General features: G+C 43.7%; 1 protein-coding gene across 4 annotated transcripts; it reads left to right on the forward strand.

Annotated features, from left to right (window-relative positions):
• Nucleotides 1–754: 754 nt before the first annotated feature.
• On the forward strand, nucleotides 755–18,907 carry PRDM4 (PR/SET domain 4). Of its 4 annotated transcripts, none has more exons than XM_038154399.1 (11): nucleotides 755–2,795; nucleotides 4,309–4,442; nucleotides 5,099–5,284; nucleotides 7,268–8,062; nucleotides 11,161–11,310; nucleotides 12,506–12,645; nucleotides 13,375–13,460; nucleotides 14,433–14,560; nucleotides 15,119–15,442; nucleotides 16,577–16,745; nucleotides 17,771–18,907. In XM_038154399.1, the coding sequence occupies exons 1-11, from the start codon at nucleotides 2,785–2,787 to the stop codon at nucleotides 18,078–18,080; spliced, it is 2,433 nt and encodes an 810-aa protein (XP_038010327.1). In that variant the 5' UTR covers nucleotides 755–2,784; the 3' UTR covers nucleotides 18,081–18,907. The 4 variants fall into 4 exon arrangements, with proteins under 4 accessions (XP_038010327.1, XP_038010329.1, XP_038010330.1 ...); XM_038154401.1 differs by having other exon boundaries at nucleotides 762–2,795; nucleotides 12,527–12,645; nucleotides 17,771–18,318; XM_038154402.1 differs by having other exon boundaries at nucleotides 763–2,795; nucleotides 12,527–12,645; nucleotides 15,128–15,442; nucleotides 17,771–18,080.
• Nucleotides 18,908–19,278: the final 371 nt, after the last annotated feature.

Below are 19,278 nucleotides of genomic sequence, written 5' to 3' on the forward strand. Positions count from 1 at the left end.
TTTCTTACATTGAAACTCTCATAATACTGTGCATTTCTTTTATTTTACTGTGCTGCAATTATGCCAAATTCTAGTATCTATTATACATATCATGGTTGTCTAGGCTGCTGCAATTTATTATCAGATAAAAAATATGTAATTAACAGATTCTCTCATTAACTACTCACACAGAATTATAGCAATAACTTTGAAGGAATACAGGATTGAGTAGGTTTGTGTCTGTCTTGTCCTGTTTTATCCTTAAGTATGGATCATCTCTTTCCAAGCCTACATCTAGAAGGGAAAGCTGCTCATAGACTACCTAGGCTTCATACTGTGACTATCACCAAAATACTGGTCTGCAAAATGCTGACAAGCCAATAAAAGGTGATGAGAAATTTGGATTTTTGATGGTAAAATGGCTTTTTGTATAATCTTCATTCCAGTGTTATTCTGCTCAGTGTGAGAAAGAACCCAGGGTCAGGTTTGCAATAGCAGAAGAGAACTAATTGTACCGAGACATGGGCACGGTCCAGAAAGGACTTTGGCTCACACTGCAAGGAAGGACTGAAGCATGTTTACTGCCATCTCTTTCCCCCATGGTTTCAGAGTCTCCCTTATCTTTCTGTATATCTCCAGGATCTGAAGATGACTTGAAAAATAGCTCAGCAATTTGCTCCTCACACAGCAAGTACTGCTATAAATGTCAACAAACCAGGCTTTCAGGAGACATAGTGCAGTTGTCTTATCAAAACACTTCACATGTAATAAAAGTGTTTGGTATATAAAAAAAATATCTTTCCTTGCAGAAGAAACAGTTCCCAAATGTGTTTTATCACAATACCTTGGGCATGCAGCATACATCTCTGTAGACACAGATTAACTTCTCATTCAGTGACACTTCATATTATCACTGGCTTCCTTTGATACTTCTGCTTTAAACTGGTAGTTAAGATATCACTAGTTCAAGGGAATAAAGTGACTACAAAAAAAGCTGGAATCTCAGAGGACTCATGCTTGACAGTAGGAAAAGATACTCTTATCTATATATGACTACATCCAATCTGGCTCACAGGCTCAAAGTATTGCTTTCAGCTTAGATAGTTGAAATAGCACAAAGATTTCAGTGTCAGGGCACTTCTGCTGTAGAATTACAGTATCATAATTGGAATTAAGACAAGTTGAGGGCTTGGGATAACCTAGCACTTCAGGACAGAACTGAGATGTACTAAGTGTGACCATGAAGTTTTAAGGATGAAAACTGAAAATGGAAGGTCTCCTGTCATCTCCTATTAGGGAATGCAAAGTGAAGAGAGATACTTTTGGGCTTGTAGTCATTCACTGTAGGTTCTAAGGAAAATGTGAAGTATTAGCACCAACATGTGAATATGTGGGACTACACACACAAAAATGAAACAGACCTAAAGCCCCCATCACAGGATTAGCAGTCTATAAAAAACCTGAGGACTTGGTGAGTTCTTTTTTGACTTGCTGAAATAATGTTTGTGGGTCATTTCAGATAGTCAGTCAGTCATGGTTAGGGTAAGGATTATTTGGCTTGGTGGAGGAGAGGTTGTGGGATATGTGGTAAACCAAATAAGGTCATTCTTTTGGTCATGAATTACAGAATTACTTTGCTTAAATGTACTCCTTTAGAAATTAGATATTTAGACTAAACCTATTATGCAGGTCCCAGTTTCAGGCCATAGACACAGAAAGGCAGGTCCAAAGGGTATTCTTCTCACACATCTCGGACACCTACTTCAGGAGGAGATGAAGCACTCTCTGCAGCAAACTATTTCTCTCCTTCAGCTACAGAGAGAGCTTGGAAAACAAGTGCATACGAGGCATTCAACTTTCTGACAAAGCCAAAGGAGGAGAGTCTGTTTCCTCCCCTAGAAGAATCAATAGGTTTGTACTGAACTAAAACGACCTCTACATTTAGGCTCTTTAGATCACGGAATGATCCTTACAGATCCTACATTTAGGTTCTTTAGATCAAAAGAGAGCAGACAGAAAAATACTTTGAATTTCCTCCTGTGCAGACATCCTATCGAGGGACGGCTCATTTAATGAGGCATCACTTAAGTGTCAGGCACAAGCAAATTACCAAACTCCACTACAGTGTTCCAGGAAACAGCTGTTCGCCTCGGCACTGAAGGAACGCGGAGATTGATTCGAGCAGCGTACATGATGACTGTCCACGCGTCGCAGGCGAAAAGCGAACTAGGAAACCTCTTGCACACATCGAGAGATTCTTTTGCCGTGTCACCTTAGCCAGAATTGCACGTATGATCAACCGTAACTGAACGATGATGTCCAGGAGGCAGCTGGGCACGTACGGGCCGATGGTACCGGAGGACACAAAACGCAAGCCTCTAATGACAGCACATACGAGGGTGTAATGAGAAAGCAGTGAGATAGCTGGGAATATTGTGTGAGAATACTGTGTGGAAAACCGGAATAAGCATCACACCCTTCTGAAGGGGCGGCACGGGAAGCCTCGGGCAGGGTTTCGGGCCAGGCGCTGGCGCGGGGCTGGCGGGGAGCGGCCGAGCCCCGGGGCGGTGGCGCCGCTTCCTGGCTCCGGCACTCGCCGGCGGAAACGGCCTCGGCCCCCTCCCTCCGCCATCCCCGCCTCCCTCCGCCTCCCCCGCCCGCGCCGGGCCCGCGCCGCCCGGGTCCCGCCCATGAGGCGGCGGCGGCGGTGGGGGTTGTGGCCGGGCCGTGGCCGGAGCCGGAGGCGGGTGGTGGGCCGGGACGCGGGGCTCTGATGTGGCTGCGGGCGCTCCGCCGGCGGGCCCCATGCACCCCAGGTGAGCGCCGCGGGGCACCGGCCGAGGCGGGCGGGACGGTGGGGCGCACCCGGTCGAGATGGTGAGCAGGAGAGGGGGTCCCTCAAGCGTTCGGCGCCTCCCGCAGGCCCCGAGGCTCGGCTCTGAGGCGAGGGTGATGGTTCCCTCCCTCGGGCATCGCCATCCTCGGCGGCCGCCTGAGCCGGGAATGAAATGCCCTGCCCCGCCGGGCCGCTGGAGCCCCCGGCCCCGTCCCTGCAGAGCTGTCCCTGGCGGCGGGCGAGGCGGTAGGCAGTGCGTGGTGCCGAAAGTGGGCAGAGCCGAGGTAGAAGTCGGCGACTCCGCTTGCGGCTCAGCCCCCCAGGTGGCAGGTGGTCTGCGAATTGGACTCGATGTTCCTGACGCGCCTTTTCCAAGCTGAGACCTTGTGCTGTTAACTTGCGTGAGTTTAGTGGATTCGGCCGTTTTTCCTGGATGGGTGGTACCTTTCCTTACCGGAGTGGCAGCCCGAGCTCCAGCTCTCCATCAGTACTGCAGCGCTTGGGCCTGCTGCTGGCAAAGGCCATGTGGGAGGCCTGGGTTAGCCGGGAGCGTGTTGCGTGTGTGGCTGCTCTGGGGGCAGCGGGTCTGGCTGGCCCTAAGAGCTGCTGGTCAGACCTGGTGTGTGGGTAGGAGGGCTGGGGTGGGCACAGCGTCGGTCAGGCACAGCTTGCTGAGTTTGGCAAGTGTGAGTAGACCGTGTCTCCATGGTGTCCCCATCCCTGCAGAGTGGTTTGGGCTGCATGTGCATGTCCTTGGGCTTGAGACCCCAAAGGACATATGTGCTTCAAGTGGACATGATTTCTACCAAGGCTGAAGGTTTGGAGTGTTGGGCGGTTTCTGCAGCTGCTCATGTGGTGTGTGCCCACTTGAGCAGTGTGGTTGATCACTGAAATAACATGGCATCCATGGTGCCAGTTTTTAATGTGATGGGAGCACATAGAACCAGACTGAGGCAGTCTTTTAAAACTGCTATGGCTGTTCTGCGATGGTAATTCTTGTCACTATTGGGCTGGTTTGAACTGGTGGGGAATTAGAGGTTGTGTCTCTGCTACCAGTTTGAAGTGATCTTTCCTCCAGAATATGGATTTTGAATGTGGATATGGTGTCCAGAAGTCACGAAATATAAATCAGGTGCTGTTGTCTGAGTATTTCTGACATTCAGCTTTAATCACAATGGCTTTTATTACTGGGAGTAAGACTTTGTTTTCTGGATGGCAAGGAAGGAGCTATGATCTGATTTGTCTTTCTGAACTGTTTTTAATCCTGATTATTGTTATCTAATATGATCAATATGTATTGAGTATGATGTGATGACCATGTGAGTGGCTGATGTGTTTTATGCTTAACTTTTTAAGGCAGAGTTTTTATATGCCAGTATTAGATTTTGAGTTTGTTTGCTCAACCTTTCCTCACCACAGTACAGTCAGTAATCACAAATGCTTTTGCATTCTGTTTCTTTTTTCCTGCTCCCCTCTGTGTTCCTTGTCTCCAGAATGAATGAAATGAACTTGAGTCCTGTAGGGATGGACCAGCTGACCTCCTCCTCTGTGAGCAATGCCCTGCCAGTCTCAGGAAGTCACTTGGGCTTGGCAGCATCACCCACTCACAACGCCATACCAGCACCAGGTAATGGGGGAGGGTCCCACAGGGGGTATTGTTGCTCCTGCTCTGTGTTCTGCTGTCACAGCAGTGCTCCTAACGGGGCTCCAGTGCCTGCTCTGATAGCAAGTCATACCGTAGGTAGTAAAATGGTGTGGAGCTGGGGAAGGGGAAACCATAGATTGTTGCTTATGTGGGCAAAGCAAAAGGCACGAGTGTCTGTCAGGCTTACGCTTTAGTGGGACCCTGATTGGTTTTAATGGGTGATTTGCACGGTGGATAAGTAGTATCAGAATCCTTTGAAATTAGGGCTGTAGCTGAAAATCTCTCTTCATCTATGTCTAATTTCTCTCAGGTGAAAAATCACTTGTATAGCAGAACTGTTTTTGTAGCTCTTGTTTCCAGGGGCCTGCACAGGCAGAAGTCCATTACAATTGTCAAATAGAAGCAAGCCCTAGAAAATGTACCAAAAAAGATCTAGCCATATTCAGGCATGCCTCTCACTTCTGTGATAACTGATCCTTTCTTTGATGCCTGGCACCTTACTTGGACAGTATTTCCTGTATACATGCTGTATTTCCTTAGGGTAAGAGCTCTTGGGGAATTAATAATCTCTTTGTTAGCTCATGTGTTCACCAACTCAGGGAGTTCTGTTGAATTTAATTGGGCATTTTCTCTTGCAGGTTTGCCTGTTGCAATTCCAAACCTGGGCCCCTCCTTGAGTTCCTTGCCCTCTGCTCTGTCTCTGATGCTCCCAATGGGTATTGGGGATCGAGGAGTGATGTGTGGTATACCAGAGAGAAACTACACCCTACCTCCACCACCATACCCTCACCTGGAGAGCAGCTATTTCAGACACATTCTACCTGGTAAGTGCTCTGGTGCTGATGCATGGGAACAGTGAGAGAAACTGTTTTAAGAGCTGTCTGTTTCTCTTCTGAAGTAGGCACGACTGACAGTTTGACAGAGCTGTTACTTCCCTGAGTTTGTCTGGAGACTGTTGTGCCATTTACACACCTTTATTTTCAGATATCTGTTTCTATATTTGTGTATGAAAAAAATTGCAGGGCATTTTCTATTTAAACTTAACCTTTGATTGCTCCTCCTGCTTTGATTTTAGGATTAACAGAAAGCAAAGCACGCCTGGTTTCTGTCTCCAATGGCTTGTAGCTTGGAAGTTGCTTTTATTTTTCTTCTCCTGTAGTCTGAAGCAATATTTAATATGTGCATAATGGGAGGTTACAGTAGTTCAGAGCTCAAAGAGGGCAAGACATCAGCTGTGGTGTTCGGCACTTTCCCACCCATTTAACCCATGGCACATTTTTTCTTCATTTTTCTTCAAGGTTGATTTCCAAAGGCCTAACACACTGACTTCTGTCTTGATTCCTTTCTCACACGTGCTTTGGAGTATAAATGTAGAATTTTACATGTCAGTATATGAAAACACAGACATTGAAACTTTAAATGCAGTCCTGGTTTGGTTTGGTAGCTAAGATTAACAGGGTGGAAGAGGTACTTAAACTTCTTCAAGGTGACTCACTGAATGTTGTTGGTTCAGCCTGGGTTAGGAATAAAGCAGCAGTCCAGGTCTCATGGCAGCTACCTGTTGAATGATGGCTGAACTTTCCAGCTGCTTAGGAGTAACCTTTTTCTACTGCACTGCATGCCTGCGTGTTCAGTAGACAAGGAGACTGTGCACTAGGACCAAAGGTATTTGCCATTTTCTGAGCTGGAATAATCTTCCTGTGATGTTTTATACGGTTCTTCTGTCAGTCATCTTGCTGCCATCAAAGATCTTCTGTGTTCAAGCCACAAGGCAGCATTGCATGCAGAAATATTTGATGCAGCTGATTAAATTAAACTGTTCATTTCTTGGCTTGTTGTGCTGCAGAAAGAGTATCTGTGTTTGCATCCTTGTAATAACATATTTGAATGGAAAACTCTTACGGAACAAGTGGCTCATAGAGTTGAAGGCTAAAAAGAAACATGCTGAGTCAGATCTTGCAGAATCTGCAAAATCTGTCTCTGTCTCTGCTGGAAATAATGTTTACTTAAATGTGCTGTTGCATTTCTTCCAAAGATTTTTGTTTGTTTGTTTTTAGCATGTAAACACAGTTTAGTGTTTCTTTATATCTTAAGTTTCAAGGTTGTTTGATGTTGAGAACCTTCCCAGAAAAGCTGGTAGGGTTTCTGATTTAAATTCAACCAAACTATTGTTTTAGGAGAAACAACATGCTTTCATGTTAGAAAAGAGAGCAGATGACTCATGAAATCTGTGAGAGAACTTGTCTTTGTCCTTCAGAATTGCAGTTGATGACCTGAGATGGACAGTTATGCCACTTAGTCTTAGAGCAAGGAAGCAGTCATTGTTAAAACTTGAATACCTAAGCAAAAATTATGTGTCCTGGAGAATTGTTTCTGTTTTTAGCAAAGATGAACCAGGAATAACCAAATTATAGATTCCACTAGCAGTCCTTCATCCTTGTGAGCTATTTTTTGGGAATGAAAAATTAAGCCTAAAATGTGAAGAACCTCTTTCTCATTCGATCTTTTGTACTGAGCAGCCTAGGTGGAATTCTGCCATTAACTTGGGTGTTCAGAGTTTGAGAAATAACTAGAGACTTGCTCTACTGGGTGGAAACTCTGAATTAGTTGTCAAGTGGTACTTTGACAAGTGTTAGGCTGGCATGTGTTCGTGAGCCATATTTTAGAATTAGCGTATTTGAATTGGAAATAATGTAGACAACATGTCTTCAGGGATCTCAGTGTACTATCCTTCAATGGATTTTTATTCAAGATTTGAAAACTGATGTAATCTCACACCCTTCTTTTTCTCCCTCTTTTCCTATCAGGTATCTTATCTTACTTGGCTGACAGACCACCACCTCAGTACATCCATCCCAACACTATAAATGTTGACAGCAATCCATCATTGTCAGTCTCCAACAATCCCTCAGCCCTGGATCCCTACCAGCCCAGTGGGACTGTGGGGCTGGAACCAGGGATTGTCTCCATGGACTCCCGCACAGTGAACACACACGGTCCTCAAAATCTGCATCCTAGTGACAGCCACGAGGTAGCACTGGATACTACAATCGCCATGGAGAGCGTTTCCAGGGTAACCAGCCCCATCTCTACAGATGGGATGACAGAGGAGCTTACAATGGATGATGTAGCCGGGGATCACACGCAGATCCCAAATGGCTCCCGGAGCCACGAACCTTTAGCCGTAGACACAGTGGGGAGTAACTTGACATCGGACGCTGTGGGACACGGCGCTGTCATTCCCATTCACAGTAGCACTTTGGAACTCCCTGTTGTCATGGAGCCTGACCACATTGCTGGGCGGGTGACAGGGATATCGGACAGCACACTAAATGACCCCATTCATACTGTGGCCATGAGCACCAGCTCTGTGAGTGTGGCGCTCCCTACCTCACACAACCTCGCTTCCCTGGACTCAGTAGCCTTGCATGAAGTGGGCCTCAGCCTGGAGCCTGTGGCAGTGTCTTCCATAAGTCAGGAAGTAGCCATGGGGCCAAGCCATGTCGATGTGTCTGCAGACAATCTTGCCTTTGTACCATCATCTCTGCAAATGGAAGACTCCAACTCCAACAAGGAGAACATGGCAACCTTGTTTACCATATGTGAGTGGACATTTCCTGCTTTTTTGGGGTAGGGTTTGTCATGTAGCTATTATCTGGTGTGGCTGGACTCTGGTTGCTAGTCTTACAGATTTACGGTTATTTAACAAGTTTAAAATTTGAAACATCTGCAGTGCCAGATTAACTGTTCTGAAACATCAGTAGTTGGAAGTAGTAGGAGATGTAGTAGGGTGTTTTAGCACAATTCTCTTTGTATCATTTTCATGTTGCCATGAGGTTGGAAGCTGAATCTTGGTGAAGCTCTTGATTTGGTGGATATGCTTGTTATTCTTTCCGATGAGACTTCTGTTTTTATAAAGTCACATCACAAGTGACTCTTCTTGCCCCATTAAAAATACACAATAAACACCACCACAGGCCATGCTTTTCATCAAATGGGTGTAATTTTTGAGTATGACATGACGTGATTTTGCAAAATTTAAATTAAACCATGAACAATCATCATGAAAGTGTTGTTCTAAATAGGAAAAAAAGAGCACAGAGGGAAGGAACTTTTTAATATTTCTAATTATTCTCATCAAAGGACTTTGGTCCAGAGGTTAGTGGATCTTGTAAGAAGAGCGAAGCACTGGGTATTGTATTGCAAGTCCTGTTATTGTTCAAGGAGTGGTGTTTGAGAACTGAGAAGTTCTCATTTGCTGGGAGAGAGATTTGCACTTTCACCTGCAGGATGTCTGGCTTCCTGCCACTGAAACATAAGGCCAGCTTTTATATTCATTTTTATTATCTGTGGTAGCATTGCTGAGTGCTGCTCTTCATCCAGTCTGGCCCTAAAACTGCCAGAACCTAATGGCTTGCTTTGCCTGCAGAACATATTTTAAGAAATTGAAAGATACGGTGCCTTGGTTAGCAAGGGAAGAGATGCAGTTTAGTGTACAGTGTGTAGTCAGTCAGACATTTGGATTAATTGGTTTAAGATTTCATTCTGTGGGATAAAATACAACTTCAGATCAGGTGGGCATAGAACTGTGATGAATTTACAACTCCTAGAGGAAGAGTTTTACAGTCGATGCACTCAGAGGTTCCTACAAGCATCTGTTGCATGTTGAACAAATAATGATCCAAATACTGTGATACCCAACATGCTTGTGGTGAAAAACCTTTTCTTCCTCTCTTAAAAGTGAGATTTGATGTGCCAGCTTTTTGTTGTTATGGTTAGCATAATCCTAGGCTGTTTTCCAGACGACGCTCCCCTTCGGTAGGACATTAAAATAGCTGTTGCATGCCTTGTGCTTGCATGGGATTTGCAAAACAGATTCTTGACTTGGGAAGGTTTAAATTTTAACTTTTTGTTGATGTTTTTAAACTTCACCTGAATTAATAGGAATTTGTATCCAGACAGGTGACAGCAAGGACAATGAGTTGTTTTAGATCCCCTTAGTGGTTTTTCCTCAGATGGCAGGAGGCAGGGCCTTTTTCAGAAAACTTTTTACTGTTCCTAAGCAGGAAATAAAAAGTGTGCCTTTGCTACAGTTCTGAATGTTTGCAAATGCTTTTAAGAAGTGGTTTTTTTGGTCATCTTTGTTACAGTTCTGGGTATCCAAATCAGAGAAATAATGACTAATTTTCTTTTTTTAATGATTTGACAAGGACAGTAATGGAAAGTATATTTAACTTTCTGCAGAATGTGAGATTTTTTGTTTTCCATCATCTTAAAAATGTATGAATGGTTGAACTTCTCCAAGTGGAAATGCCCCACGCCTAGAACTTTTCTTCCTCTGCCTCTCTTTGGAGCTGGTCCATAGACCCATAGTGGGTGTGTGCCAGGCAATGCTTAAAAGCAGCTGTTCCACACAGTGTTCTCATTACTCAGGTCTTGCTGTTGTTGCTTTACTCCTACATGTCACCTGTGCACATGAAATAATGCTTACATAGGCTCTACCTAATAATTTTTTGAGTACTTTCCTATCTGTTAATGTGTAGTTGCTCAAACTGTATTTTATATGAGGTCAAATTCCGGTACCCTGGTATATCAGGGAAGTATCTGGAAAATATCTTAAAGCAGGTAAGGATGGAGCTGCTGTTAGGGCCTGTTGAGAGCTACTTCTGTGATAGGTCTTTTATACTGGAACTGGGTCATCAAGAGGCCAAAGAAGGTCTTCGTGGAGATACTGATTAATTACCTGAACATCTTTCTTCTTCAGAAGAAAAAATATTTATCAGGAGAGTGGTTGCTGAGTAGGTGTTGGTTGCTCCATCCACAGAGAATTAAAATGACATCATTTTTCTAGACGAAATTGTAATGCTATAGAGAGCATTTTATGCTGTACTTTCCCTCAGATTTATTAGACTGAAGACTTTCACTGTTTTCTTTTATAACAGTACTTCTGCTGAATGACAGATTAGGAAATCAATTCTACTGATTCTTCTTGTGCTTTTGTTTTTGTTGCATTCAGTGGCATACTCACCCTGCATGAGTTTGCTGCAGTGAGACCTTCAAAAGCAGCAGTGAGGTCAGGTTTTTGTTGCTGTGATTTACACATTGTCTGAATTTAAATGGAGATTAGGGGATTTGTGGTTCATGTTCAGAAAATTTTAGAAGGATGACCTTACTGGTTCATTGGCTTGGGTATCCTTGAGGTTCTACATGCAAGAAGTGTTTCTGGATAATTCCAAAAATATAACCAGTTACAATGTTTGGTTTTGTTTGTCTTAGATTTTTCTGCCAGTAGAGTTCATTTTACTTGTGATCAGAGTGAAATTCGCTGTTCCATCACCAGCACTGGGGAGGCTATAATTCATTTTGCAGTAGCTTTGATGAAGAGTAGGCTCTGTCCCATTGCTAGATTCCCCTATAGGGATAATCTGGAGTCTAGGTCATCAATTTGCCATCAGGAAGGTAAGTGAAGATCCTCACATTTGATCTGAATTTGATAGAAACTGGCATGTATGTCAGTGCCCACCTGACTGTAAGAACATTGTCCATATTCTTCTGAGTAAAAGCTGCTAAGTGGACAAGTTGAACATGACAGAAGCAGCCTTTGACAGGAGCTGAGCTGAAGCACATTGGTAGGGAGCCGATTGCACTGTAGGAGCTGTTGTATGTTTTAAATGCCTGCTGTCCCCTCCTGTCTCTGCAGGGTGCACGCTGTGTGACAAGGCGTATCCATCAGACTGCCCGGACCACGGGCCTGTCACCTTTGTCCCCGATAGCCCAATCGAGAGCCGAGCCCGGCTGTCCCTCCCGAAGCAGCTGCTCCTCCGGCACTCTATCATGGGAGCTGAAGCGGGTAAGGATCATATTACTGTGCACTTCCCTGCAGCACTTTAACACACACTCACTGCTGAAAAACTGTAGGGAGATTAATGTGGGAAAGAAACACCACAAGAGAGAGATGCTTCCCTCTTCTGTAATCACCCTGACTTATATTATCCATGAGCTCCTCGTGGTCTGGTTACTGCTTAGACTTCAGCTATACTGTAGGGCTGCCGCCAGTGTGGCACTTCTTAAGGTCAAGCAAGGTATGGTGTTTTTTTTATCATGCTAAACAGCCCAGGCACAGCTTTGATAAGAAAACAATGCAGCAATTGCAGTTTGGGGAAAGCTGGCAATTAGAAGTCATAGAGGAGAATTCTGTCTGCTTGTTCATGAGCTTGGTTTGCTACCTTCTGGGTGCTCTCATTAGAGTATTGATCACAAGTGCCTCTGTTTTTTCCCCTCCCTTCATTTACATTTGGCATGTAGACTGTGACCTTGTCACTGGATGTGGACCTTGTTACTGTATTTCACGTCACTATCACCTGGAAATCGAAGAGTACAGTGCAGTACCCTAAGGATCTGAAGGCTAGAGAAGAATGTGATTATTGGCTTCTTTAGTGATGCTGCTTGTTGAGAGTAGATGACATCTGTTCTTTTCAAGCTGCACTAGCTTCCAGTTTATTCCTAAGAGCTATTCAGTGTATTCATGTAGACCTATATATATATATATAGATATATATATAGATATATATATATGTAAATGTTTAATAATAAATAATATACATGCAAGAATCCCTCTGCCCATGACAGAAATACAGCTGCCTCTGGGGAGAAATGCAGAAGCTGCTTAACAATGCCCAGGAACAATTCTGGAAATTCCTGGGGATTAGGTAGGCAAAATGTACTCACTGAAACTAGTATTTTCTGCTTCTGCAGAAAGTGCCATGAGAATTTAATTGGTACAAGTGGCTAGGATGTTAGTTTTATAGCTTACTGAAAAGTAAATTACTTGCTTTGACCAAATAAATATTTGTAATGACACCAAAGCGGCTCCCATTAGTGTCATGTGGTGGTGGTGGTTCTTGTCTCTGCCATAGGTGTGTTTCACATGTGAAGTAGAAGCTTTGATGATCTTATGCATAGATGTTACCTCTGGAGCACTATCTCATAAGCCTCCCACTTCTTTATTAAGCATGATTACTTATTTAAATAATTGATTTCTTCAGATTATGGTCTTCTAATGATAGGTGTGTGGACACGAGAAACCATTCCTGTGAGGACTTGTTTTGGACCTTTGATCGGGCAGCAGAGCCATTCTCTGGAGGTGGCCGACTGGACAGACAAAGCAGCCAGTCACATCTGGAAGGTCAGTGGTGTTACAGCTCACAGAGCCTGCCAGCATGCCTTTATCTGGTGAAAGCTACCACATGACAGCAACATTAATGTTATCATCTTTGCCAAAAGTCAAAAGTAATGCAGTTTAATTGTTTAATTCTTAGTATCAGCAGAGCTGTATACCTTGCAGTATGCTGGTAGTCAGTCCTGAAGTACAAAAAGCTTCTTTAATGCCTTCTCTTTTAAAGAGCTGTATGTGGTTTCAGTATTTGTGTGCAGTTGCCACAGAGATTGTGTATGAATTACTAGGCAGCAGTTGTCTGTTTGTTTTGTATCTCTGTTCATTGAAAGTTCCTCCAGGTGATGAATGATTTGTTTTAGGAAAGTCAATTTAAAGATTTCTTTTCCCCATAATTTCATTTTCAGAAAGTAAATCTGACCTATATAAATAAAACTGTTTGCTCGGTTTTTGTTATTCACAAGACTTGGTTTGTAAGAAATGCAGCCACATGTATTTCTGCTGGAAGGTAAAGGTGAGAATGATGCTGATAAACAGGTTTTCTGGCCTCCTGGGTAGCAGAGGTCAAGGTGCCTGTGTGAAGAGGAAAATAAGTGAAAACAGGGCTGTGGTGTTAGCAGTGGCAATGGAGACTTCCTGGCTTGTTCTAGGTAAACACATCCTCTCTTAAAGAAAGAAGCTGGCTTTCACTGCATTTTTTGCCGTGTTTTGTCCTAAGGTTGCATTTGTCTTTCCTGGTAGATCTATCACAACGGTGTACTGGAGTTCTGTGTCATCACAACTGATGAAAATGAATGTAACTGGATGATGTTCGTACGCAAAGCCAGGTGAGAGCCACCTGGACTATGCTAAGGAGCTTTGAGTCTGAGCTTCGGGCTCATAGAAAGCTGTACGGGAGAATGAAGGTTGATGACCTTCATTCAACTTAAGTTGACCTTGATTGTCCTTTTGATTTTAATACTTTATTTACAAAGTGTTCCTGAGTTCTTTTGGCCAAGTTCCAAGCCCCTACAGTTTGTGAGACCTCTCCCTTTCAGTCTGTGATGAAAACTATCCAGGCTGGCCTAAGTATTGCTCCATCTGTGGTCCACTGAGAAGGCTGAACCTTTCTTATTTCTCTGTGACACAAAGTAGGTTTCTCCTGCAGTTCATTTCATTGTTCTCATACGCAGGAGTCAAGAACTGTAATGTTTAATCTCCCACTGCAGTGGGGCAGACCTTTTGCTGGTTTCAGATGTGGGAACAAACATATGCAAGATACTGCTTCAAAAGATGAATGACCACATCTTGGAACTGGTCCTCAAGAGGACTTTTTAAAGATAATGTTGCTTCAAGACATTACTGATATTTTTTCCATTATGCATTCTCTATTTCTTAAGGGATATATCTATGTAAATGAATCCGTGTGTATGAAGAATCTATGTGTATGAAAAATACATAGATTTTTGTAGTTTCTTAGGAGATCATAAACTCATTTCTCTCAGCCCACTTGAATGTCTATTAATAATTTTCTCAGAAGTGTTGTGAGAAGCACATCATTTGGTGGAGGAGATTGGCTCTCAAGGTCTAGTTTTTCTTTCCTTTAATAAAGAAGGACAGAAGTGACAGACATACAAGTTTTTATAATTTGCTGACAAGCGCTGATGTTCCTCTTACCTTTTTATAGGAATCTTTCCTTTTCCCTTTTCCCTTCCTTTTTTCTTTTCCATTTTTCTCTTCTATTATTTCCTTTCCCTCCTTTCCCCCTCCCAGCATTACTTCTGAAGGGCTTTTTTCCTTAACTGTTGTTATTGCTGTAGGAACCAGGAAGAGCAGAACCTGGTAGCGTATCCTCATGATGGAAAAATTTACTTCTGCACCTCTCGGGACATCCCCCCTGAACACGAGCTTCTCTTCTATTACAGTCGGGACTATGCACGACAGCTTGGTAACTAAGAGCTCTTTTTTGTTGGCTTTGCAGGGAGTACCCGGTTTGAATTCCCTTTCCCTGCCATCTCTGGGCTCTGTTACTTGGGACTGCATTATGTTCCCTCTGAGTTCCCATTGGTGCATGTCATAGTTTCCTTTAACATTTAATTACTACAGAGTACCATCATTTAAAATAAACATTTCCCTACTTAATTCCACTGATCAGGAGTAAAAGATTTTGAAGATTTTTTTTTAAGAAAAATAGTATTAGTTCTGTTCATCTAGGGCTAAGGGAGTTTTGGAGCTGAAGATGATCCTATCTTCCCCCAGTTTGGATTGTGATAATTTAGATTTGGGTGAGCTGTGTTCAAAACTGTTCCAAAGTTTGGCCCCTCAAAACATTTAAAATGACCTACCTGAAACAGCTGGAAAGCAACACCAGACAATGGTGAAAGAAAAGAACGGAGGTGAAAATCTCTGCACCTGGCTTTGCTACCACAGACTAAATGTTAAAGTGGTCCTTGTTCAAGCTCTGTTAGGCTTTACCGTGCCTTGTTATGTTTTTGTGATGTTTTTGTGCCCAAAGGTGTCCCTGAGCATCCAGACATGCATATCTGCCACTGCGGGAAGGAATGTGCTTCCTATGTGGACTTCAAGGCCCATTTGAGCAGCCATGTTCACAACCACCTCCCCAGTCAGGGACACAGCAGCAACCACGGGCCAGGCCACAGCAAGGAGAGGAAGTGGAAGTGCTCCATGTGCCCCCAGGCTTTCATCTCCCCTTCCAAGCTGCATGTGCACTTCATGGGGCACATGGGCATGAAGCCGCACAAGTGTGACTTCTGTAGCAAAGCTTTCAGCGATCCAAGCAACTTACGGACACACCTCAAGATTCACACAGGTGAGGGCTTTGTACAGATGCCTGTGTGAGGACAGAAAAGAGGATGAAGGTCAAGTTACAGGCCAGTAGACAGTGTGGGTATTTTTGCCTCTTTTTTTTTCACTATTCCTTATTGCAAAATGACAAAATTCTAATTACAAAGCTAGAAAAGAAAGAAAACTGGGAGTGAAGTGCTCTCAAGTCAAGCATAGGAAGCTGTTGGCTCAATAGCCAGGCATTTTAATGGACTGATGAAATATTAATGTTGTATACACAACCACAGAATACTCACTAGGGTGGGATTCAAGTGGTATTCAAACTTAGTCTGAACTCAGTAACATGCTGGGGTTTTAAACTGTTTCTGGCAAAGAATAACAGAAGTACTGATAAGCTGAAAAATGGGATAAAACATAGAAGTTACCAAAGGGCCAGTGATGTTTGTACCTGTGTGTTTGTTAGATAAGAGAATTTGTTTTTGCAGACAAAGGCAATGCAGTGCATCAAATGTGGTTTGGCTCCAGTAAGGCATCAGATACAATTCCTGTTGGAAATCAGTGAGGATAGGGATGTACTAATGTACAGTAACTAGATGGTTACCATGGTTACTGTTACAAAGGAAGCTACCATTGTTTTTACTGAAGAATTCATCTTGGATAAGACTAGTCTTTTTAAGTGTTTGCCTGAATCTCTTGGTGGAAAAATATGCAGAGCTGCTGGGGGTGTTTTGAAATCCAGAACAGGGAGGCACAGTTGGTGTGGACAAGAAGCACAAACCCTGCCTCACAAGAAGGGTTGGCTGACCACAAGCACTGGAGAAACAAGCAGCAGTGTTTAGACAACTCGAAGGACAAAGTGCAGAAAGGTGCATCACACAAGTGATGCAGTATCATGACATTGGGGGCATGGAGTAGGGGATGAAAAGCTTTGGGAATGATGAAGTCAGCTGTCTGGTATTTTTGCATAGCTAAATATAGATTGGAACCAAGGAGACCTTTATGCTGAGTCTGAAGGAATTGCAGGAGAAAACAAGTCGTGTTCACCAAAAATCTGCCTTCATGGTAAAATTTAATTTTTCAGCAATGGTCAGGGTTGTTTGCTTAGTGCATTTCTTGGGACACTGAGTGTTAATCTGTGGGTGTCTCTGTGTACTCCTAGGTCAGAAGAATTATCGCTGTACCCTCTGTGACAAATCATTCACGCAGAAGGCTCACCTGGAGTCACACATGGTCATTCACACCGGGGAGAAGAACCTCAAGTGCGATTACTGTGAGAAGCTCTTCATGCGCAGGCAGGACCTCAAGCAGCATGTCCTCACTCACACACAGTAAGTGACTTCACAGGAGCTGTTGGACTGGCCAGTGCAAGAAATAATTAAGATGAACAGCCTGAGACAGAATCTCCAGTTTGCAAATAGTTTGGCCGAGGGGAGCATAGGTGGGTTCATCGTCTGAAATGACAGAGAAGTCAGTCTAGACAAAGTCCTTGTTTTACTGGCTGCAGTTGTGGAGTTCTAGTGTCTGCAGCATTTCCATGACACAGTAAATTCCAAGTGTGCTCCTTGTGTTGTGAAATGGCAGTCCAGGGTGTTCATTTTGAAGAGAAAGGGGGGTTGTTTGATTTATATTTCATTATTTGATGAGAACTGTTTCCACATCCCAACGTGACCAAAACCACAAACTTCTCAGTGCTATTGTCACTGAGTACCTTGTTAGTGAACTCCACCTGTTTGCACCACCAGGAGCGTGGTGCAGCCATTCCCAGCTCTTTCCTCCTTGCAGGTCTCACTCAAGTGCTTGCTCTCCTGCTCCTCCTGTAGGCAGATTCCTACCCACAGCCCTCTGCCAGGCCAGGTCTTTTGCTCTGAGAATCTCTCCATCCTGTAAATTTACTCCCAACCCAAGGTCCTCCTTAAAAGCTTCTTGGCCAAAGCTAGTCCCTTTGCTTATTTCATTTTCAGCATCTGGTTTTTGTACTCACTTGGAATCCATTGCTGCTTCTGTCATGCTGCCTAGGAGCCAGTGTAGTGCAGCCAGATGAGTGAGAGAGAGGCAGACAGAAACACTCGCATTGCTGCTTGTTCCTACAGCGTGAGCCAGGAGCACTACTGCTGGGAGGTATTTTGCAGTGTCATTACAGAATGTGTTGCAGTCTGGTAAGCTCCTCTGCATTTACAGACTGAGGGTTGTTAACATGCAGGAGCCTTGTTTCCTTACTTGTTCTTCCCTGTCTCCTCCCCATCTGCCTTTATGCATCAAGGGTATATCTCTGTCCTTGCTAGAACATGGACCTTAATGAACAAAACACCAGCTGTCTTGTGGCAGGAGCAAACTCACTTTTTGTGTCTTGCAGAGAACGGCAGATCAAGTGCCCCAAGTGTGACAAGCTGTTTCTGAGGACTAATCATCTGAAGAAGCATCTTAATTCACATGAAGGAAAGAGGGACTATGTCTGTGAAAAATGCTCCAAGGCTTATCTAACCAAATATCACCTCACTCGACATTTAAAAATATGTAAAGGCCCCACATCCAGTCTGTCAGCCCCAGAGGAGGAAGAGGAGGAGGATTCAGAGGAGGAATTAATAGACTCTATGAGGACTGAAGACTGTAGGATTAACAATGGAGTCTATTCAACAGGTGATGTTCTCTCTGGACACAAATGAAGAAGAGATGGAATCTTTCTTGGATAAGTAGGGAAGAAAAAAACCCTCTTCCTTGTTTTCCCAGTCACCAGTGTATGTCAGGTGAGGAGTTTTCCTTCTGATTTTGTCTCCACACTACCACTACTTAATATAATCTGTAGCCAGAAGACTGAACAAGACTGGATCATGCACATACAAGTGAAGAGTTGCTAAGAAGGAAATGTGAGGCAAGATTACTTTCACACACGCTTTGCATACTTCTCCAAATCACTTGCATTAATCCATCCAGTGCCAGGACACATGTCACACCTCACATAGCCCTTTGAGCAAAGAGCCACGAACCAGAAGTGCAGCTGAGGGATTGCAGTGACCTGTAAGCCAGCTGTCCTTAACTGCCCAAGGTGTGACATGAAGAGGAACAAGGAAAAATGGTGGTGGAATTTTTTAACTGAAGGATGTGGTTTGGCACAAAGCAAAGACTTCTCAATGCTCAGGTTTCCTTCTTAAAACCTTTTGGTTAAAAAAAAGGCCAGTGAAATCAGCACTTCCATTCAAAGTATCCCACTACAGAAAATCAGACATTGGTTTTTGGAGAACAGTTCTCCCCTCTTCTCTCTCAAGTTCACAGCCCATGGAAGCAGGTGAAGAGATAAAAGACTGTATGGACTCAGTAAGGAAAGAGCTTACAGACGATCAGGCAGTGTTTACAGTATATGTTACTTCTTGGGCTGTAAACCTTTTACCACCTAGAATGATGGGAGCTTTGCTGCTAATATTATTTATGGAATGAAGATTATTACATTTGGTTGTTTTCTTTTGAAATAATTAAAAATGTGGCTCTTCTCTAATGTTCTTTTTTAATATTTACATATGTTGAAAAAGAATGTTCCTAGTTCCAATAATGATGCTAAGAGAAGTAACATCACTTTTTAATCCTCTGCCTCTCCCAGGCTTTCCTGGGACATGGTATGTGTAGGGGACATGGTATGCGTAGGAGGACCTCCATGAATTGGGCAGCTAAAGAACTCTAGATTTGCTGTGTCACTCCTCTGGCTGTGCTGCAAAAGGAGATTCAGCTGTGCTCTGTCCTCTGACAAGGTAATGGGAGGTTCCTTTGGAAAAGAGGCTCTGCTTTGGGCCCTACATGGCCTAAGCTTATCTCTACCTCTCCCTGTATGCTGCAGTTTGTAGGGAGCTCCCAGCGTTCTTAGAACCTGAA

The sequence above is a fragment of the Motacilla alba genome, chromosome 1A (genome assembly GCF_015832195.1).
Source record: "Motacilla alba alba isolate MOTALB_02 chromosome 1A, Motacilla_alba_V1.0_pri, whole genome shotgun sequence".
NCBI lineage: Eukaryota > Metazoa > Chordata > Aves > Passeriformes > Motacillidae > Motacilla > Motacilla alba.

What these genes read in the sequence shown, in the direction of transcription:
- PRDM4 (XM_038154399.1), top strand. An exon ending in CAACGCCATACCAGCACCAG is followed by an intron (nt 4,443 to 5,098) that starts GTAATGGGGGAG and finishes TTTCTCTTGCAG; the next exon opens with GTTTGCCTGTTGCAATTCCA. An exon ending in TTTCAGACACATTCTACCTG is followed by an intron (nt 5,285 to 7,267) that starts GTAAGTGCTCTG and finishes TTTTCCTATCAG; the next exon opens with GTATCTTATCTTACTTGGCT.